General features: G+C 36.6%; 1 protein-coding gene across 1 annotated transcript; it reads right to left on the bottom strand.

Moving 5' to 3' along the window:
* Window positions 1-4507: 4507 nt before the first annotated feature.
* Window positions 4508-6463, bottom strand: LOC140877334 (uncharacterized). Its single transcript, XM_073280870.1, has one exon. It carries the CDS (start codon window positions 6461-6463, stop codon window positions 4508-4510), a length of 1956 nt encoding a protein of 651 aa, XP_073136971.1.
* Window positions 6464-7110: the final 647 nt, after the last annotated feature.

Below are 7110 nucleotides of genomic sequence, written 5' to 3'. Positions count from 1 at the left end.
GCTCCATATGTATCATCATGCTCAATTTCCTCCGAGAAAATTTGAGGATGCTAAGGAGATAGCTCAAAGGGCAATGTACTACATGATAGCACTGGATACTTTTACACCCAAAGATATTTTTAAGGATAATAATATTCTCTATATGATGCTTAGTAAAGAGTACATCACATTGGTTCGCATTGCAACTGATGAGCTAACTGATCCTACTGTTGTTCCTCTTCGAGCATGGGTGACAAGCTGGAGTTATGAAGTTTTTCTCAAGATGAGGGAGATAAAAAGTGTGTGATTGTAACCTTTTTGATTCTGAAGTTTTAATAAAATAGTTAATTTAACTAGACTGAATTTGTTCATTCACTGATTGTTCCTAAACTGATATGTTGTATAAACTGATTTTTCCTAAACTGATATTGTGTAATGTAGTTAACTAAGTGAAGGTAAACTGAACTACTACAGGGCACGAGAAACTATGTTATCAGGTAATGATTACATGCAATCAGTATTTCAGATATTTTCTTGTCATAAATAGTGCCTTATTGCGTGAAAGTTTATATGTAAGAGACTTTTTATATTCTGAATATAATAAATGCGAGAGACTCTTCGAATCCGGACTATCAGTCTATATAAGACAGAAAAATAGTGAAGTGCAAATAAACATAAATTTAAGCAAAAGAAATGGATAGTTGGAGGGTTGCTCATGAGAGTTTTGTCGAGGAGAAAGTTGCTCGTCTTCGAGCAAAACTGATTCGGATGCAGTTTAGAGGTCCCGATGCACTTGATCCTGAGGAGGTGCGACGTCTGGAGAAATACAAACAAGTGCTTGGAATCAACAATACTGCGTATGTCCTTGGTCGTGAGGGCATACAACTCCTGCTCTTGAAGAAGGAGTTAAGGGTGGTAACCCTTCTCCATGGCCTGGAAGAAGTGGAAGATGGCCCTTTGGAGGAGCATCTTCGCCTTCTGAAAATGGCTGTGGAGATAGAAATAGATATTGTAAAAGGAGTTTATTAATAAAGTACATTTTTATTTTGAATGTGTTGTTTATAATTTATTTTGTTTGATGTGAGTCTATATTATAACCTGCAAAAGAAATTCCCCCTTAAAATATGCGTAAAAAAGAATTATCAACAATTAAAATAACACCAGAGAGTTAGTTTAAAGATCCTGCGGAGAATTCAGTTTAGATCATACTAAACTGTGTAGACAAGTTGCAATGGATAAACTAATTTTAATATAAATTAATAAGTCTTAAAATATTTCGAAAGAAAGAAAACTTAGACTCTGGGAGAGGTTTTGTGAAGATGTCTGCTGTCTGTTGCTCTGTGGAAATGTACTCCAGTCGAATGTTCTTCTTGAGTGTATGATCTCGGATAAATGATGCCTAACTTCGATATGCTTCGTTCTCGAGTGAAGAATGAGGTTGTAAGTAATTGCAATTGTGCTGGTGTTATCACAGAAGATTGGGGAGTCATGTTCTTCAATTCCATAATCTCTCAACTGTTGTTGAATCCAGAGCAGTTGAGCACAGCAACTTCCTGCGGCTAAGTATTCAGCTTCTGTTGTAGATGTAGCAATGGATGTCTGTTTCTTGCTAAACCATGAAATCAGTCTATCCCCAAGGAATTGACATGATCCACTAGTACTTTTTCTATCCAGTTTACATCCAGCATAATCAGCATCTGAGTATCCAACTAGATTGAAGGAGTTGTGCTTAACATACCATAGGCCAACATTTTGAGTTCCCTTTAGATACCTCAGTATCCTTTTTCCAGCTATGAAGTGGGATTGCTTAGGATTTGATTGAAATCTTGCAAATAAACATACTGCAAAAACAATGTCAGGTCTACTGGCTGTTAAATAAAGCAATGACCCTATTAGACCTCGATACATTGTAGCATCAACTGATATTCCCCCTTTGTCTTTGTCAAGTTTGATTGATGCACCCATGAGAGTTGTTGCAACCGTGCAGTTTTTCATACCAAACTTTTTGATTAATTCTTTGGTATACTTAGTTTGGCTTATGAATGTTCCATTGTCCATTTGTCGAACTTGTAATCCAAGAAAGAAATTCAGTTCACCCATCATGCTCATCTCGAATTTTTCCTGCATTAGCTTTGAGAATCTAGTGCATAATTTGGAGTTAGTTGACACAAAGATGATATCATCAACATATATTTGAACTAATAGAGTGTGATCGCCTTTCGTAAATTTGAACAATGTTTTGTCAACTGTGTCTATAGTAAATTCGTGTTCAAGAAGAAATTTGGTTAGAGTGTCATACCAAGCTCTAGGAGCCTGTTTCAGTCCATAAAGAGCTTTATTTAAATGATACACATGATCTGGGAATTGATGATTTGTGAATCCTGGTGGTTGTTCAACAAATACTTCTTCTTGGAGTTTTTCATTCAAGAAAGCAATTTTAACGTCCATTTGATAAACTTTGAAGTTCTTGAATGAAGCATACGCAAGAAATATTCTTATTGCTTCCAATCTAGCTACTGGTGCATAAGTTTCGTCATAGTCAATTCCTTCTTTTTGTCTGTATCCTTGAGCTACTAATCTTGCCTTATTTCTAACCACAGTTCCTTCTTCATTGAACTTTTTTCTAAAGACCTATCGAGTGCCAATGACTGATTGATATGTTGGTCTTGGAACGAGATCCCAGACTACATTTCTAGTAAACTGATTTAGCTCTTCTTGCATTGCATCTATCCAACAACTGTCAACCAATGCTTCTTCAATTTTCTTTGGCTCTTCTTGAGATATAAAGGTTGCGTGAAGAAGTTCTTTAATCATTCGTCCTCGAGTACTTAGGGGTGCTAAAGGATTACCAATAACAGAATTGAGTGGATGCTTTTTGGACCATTTCAGTCTAGTATTAGGCTGATTTCCACTGATCACTTGTGCTTCTGTATCTTGACTAGTTACGTTATTTTGGTCAAGCTCTGTGGTCTCATGGTGCTGTTCTTCAATATCCTCAACTGTGTGAGTTTGGTGAGTATCAACAGATTGATCAATGTTAAGATCCTCAACTACTGGATCAACTAGTTCCGGTTCAAGAGATTGAAGAGTTCTTGTGGGTGGTGAAGCTTCGTCTTCACTTTCGTCCTAATTATCGTTGTCCAATTGTATTTCTTGAAATAGATCTGAGAGTTGATGAGTATTAGTTGCAACATCAATAGTAAGATCTTCATCAAAAATAACATGGATTGATTCTTCAACATTTAGAGTTCTTTTGTTGAAGACTCTGTAAGCTTTAGTGATTGAGGAATATCCCAGAAAAATACCCTCATCTGACTTTGCATCAAATGCAGTCAGATGATTTTTACCATTGTTGTGGATGAAGCATTTAATCCCGAAGATCTTAAAGTATGATACATTTGGTTGTCTGCCATTCCAGATCTCATATGGGGTTTTAAAAAATTTCTTGCATATCATTGATCTGTTCTGAGTGTAGCAAGCAGTGTTCACAGCTTCTGTCCAAAATTTTTGTGAAATCTTGGAGTCAACTAACATGGTTCTCGCGGCTTCTTTAAGAGTACGATTTCTCCTTTCTGCAACACCATTTTGTTGTGGTGTTCTAGCTGCTGAGAATTCATGTTTGATTCCATAATGCTCTAAAAATGAAGATAAAGTCTGATTGAAAAATTCAGTTCCTCTTTCACTCCTGATTCTGTCAATATTACTTGATTTTTCGTTAAATAGTCTTTTAAAGATTTTTATGAGTTGAGAAGCAGTTTGATATTTTGATTTCAAGAAAATGACCCAGGTAAAACGTGAGTAATCATCAATGAAGACAAGTGTATACCTCATTCCCTCTAAGCTTGTTACTGGGATTAGACCAAATAAGTCCATATGTAACAGTTCCAAGCATCGGGAAGATGAGTTATAACCCTTGTTTTTAAAGGATGACCTAACTTGCTTCCCATATTGACAAGCTGAGCAAACTTTGTCTTTTGAAAAATCAATTTTAGGCAGTCCTGTTACTAGCTCGAGCTTACTCAGACTGGCAATTGATTTGAAGTTAAGATGATTCAGTCGCTTGTGCCAAATCCAGTTGCGCTTAGAATTGGAAGCTACGAGGCAAATTGGTTTGCTAGACTGAATATTTCAGCATACTTTATAAGTGTTTCCATATCGATTTCCTGTCAAAATAATGTTACCAGAGGCATCCTTAATAATGCAGTTTAACTTTTGAAATTCAATAGAGTACCCATAGTCACACATTTGACTAATGCTGAGTAGGTTATATTTGAGAGTTTCAACCAATAGGACATCTTGAATGATAATGTTGCCGTGGATAATCTTACCCTTACCCACGGTCTTACCCTTTGAGTTGTCACCAAAGGTGATAATGGGACCATTGAATTCAACAAGCTCAGATAATAGTTTATCATTTCCAGTCATGTGTCTCGAGCATCCACTGTCTAGGTACCATGATTCTTCTTTTTTTTTTTCTTGATACCTGCTTTCTGCATTCACAAGGTTGAATAACTTTTGGTACTCATATCTATTTGGGTCCACGAGTGATTAATCCTTTAGGAACCCAAACCTGGAATACTTTAACTAGTTTGCCAGTTTCTGTGTTCCTATAGGTACGTACTAAGTTAGATGCTCTAGATAGTGGAGTGTAATGTGCTTGTGAAACTGTATGTTGTTTGCCTTTTCCAATATCCTTGATATTTCTATATCGCTTTTGAACTGGATGTTGATTATGGTATTGATTTCTATTTCCTCTCATGATATTAGGTTGATATGCATTAGTCTGTTTAGGACTTTTAGCAATCTCTGCCTTAGTTTCATGAGGATTGAAGCCAATACCAAATCTTCTTCTGTTCATCTGCTCTATTTGTTGCCAAGTCATCAGAATAGGTTTTTCATCTTCATGTTCCCTAACTTCTCGTACAAAGTTTATGTATTTACCTTTGCACATATTCAGTTTGGGTAGATTACTTGATTCACTAGTTTCCACTGTCTTACCAAAACCAAGACCAGTTTTGTCATGGAGTGGTCTTTGTGAATCATTCATTTCTGTCAACAGGCTCGAAGTTTTATTCCATGATCTTATTATTTCATCCATGTTATGTTTTTCTGTTGTAAGATTCTTGATATCAATCTTGAGCTGTTCATTCTCCGTTCGGAGCACAGCAATCTCTGTTTCAAGACAGCTTATCTCAACTGATTGTTCAAATGAGAGTTCAGTTGAGTTGTCTTGCAGATCCTTTTGCTTGGATCTGACTTCATCGAATGCTAAGGACAGTTGATGATATTCATTTGTCATATCATGAAGAGCTTTGATTAGTTCTTCTCTGGTAAATTCCTCAGAACCAAAATCAAATACATGTTCACTGGTGGATGGAAGTTCATGATCGTTTGCCATAAGACATTTGACTTCTTCTTCATCATCACTTGAGCTAGAAGAGCCATTTGATCCCTCTGAATCACTGTCTATTTCTGCCCACTTGGTTTTGCTATCCTTTGCAACCAATGCTTCATGCTTCTGTATTGAGATATATCTATCATTCCTTGAACTTTTTCTTTTGTCAAAGTTCTTTGGTTTGGGGCAATCGGCAATGAAATGTCCTGTTTTTCCATAGTTGAAACAGCTTCTTGGTTCTTCAACTGAATCTTTCTTTTGGAGATTTCTTATGTGTGATCCTTCTTGGTTTCTTCTGATGAACTTGCCAAACTTCTTTACAAACAAGGACATGGCATCACTGCTCAGTTGTTCTGCTGACTTTTCTGATTTGGCCGGTGACTCAATTTTTACTGCAGTCAAGGCCTTGGTCAATTGTGAGGTAGACTGATCTTCCTCTCGAGTCTGTAACTCAAATTCATATGCTTTTAGATCTGCAAACAGGTCATGCAATTCTAATTTGTTCAGGTCCTTCGATTCTCTCATGGCCATTGTCTTCACATCCCATTCTTTAGGAAGACCTCGAATTACTTTGAGAATGACTTCCCTGTTGGGATATGTTTTGCCCAATCCGTTGAGCTCAATAGCAATGCTGCTCACTCTTTCATCAAATTCTTTCATTGATTCTCCTGGTCTCATTTTGATGTTGTCAAATTTTTTAGTAGCTACAGATAGCTTGTTTTCCTTTGTTTGTTCATTTTCTTCACAAAGTTGGATCAACTTTTCCCAAATCTCTTTTCCAGTCTTGCATGTCTTGATTTTGCTAAAGGAATTCTTGTCAAGAGTTTTATACAAGATATCCTTAGCCATATTCTCCAGATTTGCCTTCTTTTTGTCTTCAGCAGTCCATTCAATTCTAGGTTTCTCAATGTATTGTGGACCACCTCCAGAGAGGGCTATAGCAGTATTGACTTTTGTGATCTCAAGAGGTTCGTCAGTGATAACAAACCACATGTCATCGTCTGGCGCTGATAGATGTGCTTGCATGCGAATTTTCCAGTCATCAAAATCTTCCTTTGAGAACATAGGAATTTTGCTGAATGAAGTCATTTTGTTTAAGTGTTGTAAGAATAAGATAATAACCTCTCTGATACTACTTGTTAGGATCGGTTGAAAGTTTAGATGGGGGGTGAATATACTTTCAAGAAGTTTTAACTAAGTAAAATGGAACTCGATCGATTTAAGAATGAGTTCAAGGCTTTTCTTAGTGTCGAATGTAGTTTGGCAAACAGAATGTGTGCGGAAAGATGTCAAGCTACAGATTTAAAACACTTAGTGTAAATCAGTTTAGGAGTAGGTATGAAGTATGAGGATGAATGGTAAACTGAAATGACATAAGAAATTGTTTATGAATGTTCGAAGATTTCAAACACTCCTACGTCACCCCTTCTTCCATCTCGGAAGGATTCACTAGAAAACTTTGATTTATACAAGCAATTTGCACAAACCCAATCCGATTTAGGACTTAAACACTGCCTAAACAAGAACTCCTAGTATATCACCTTGGTTTCAGTCCTAGGCTGATTTTACAGTAGAATAAATACAACTCGAAATCTTTTAGCACAAAGATCGACCCTTCAATGGTCAGAATGATGCTTTTGAGTGTTTGTGCTTTCGAGTTTCTTGATCAAGTCTTGAGCGTAAGATGCTTCTTTGAAATTTTAGCAATAGCAGAGATATCAGCCCCTTTGAACTTT

The sequence above is a fragment of the Henckelia pumila genome, chromosome 2, assembly GCF_033568475.1.
Source record: "Henckelia pumila isolate YLH828 chromosome 2, ASM3356847v2, whole genome shotgun sequence".
Lineage (NCBI taxonomy): Eukaryota > Viridiplantae > Streptophyta > Magnoliopsida > Lamiales > Gesneriaceae > Henckelia > Henckelia pumila.
The sequence above is the reverse complement of the archived record's forward strand: the minus strand, read 5'-3'. Positions and strand labels throughout refer to the sequence as shown.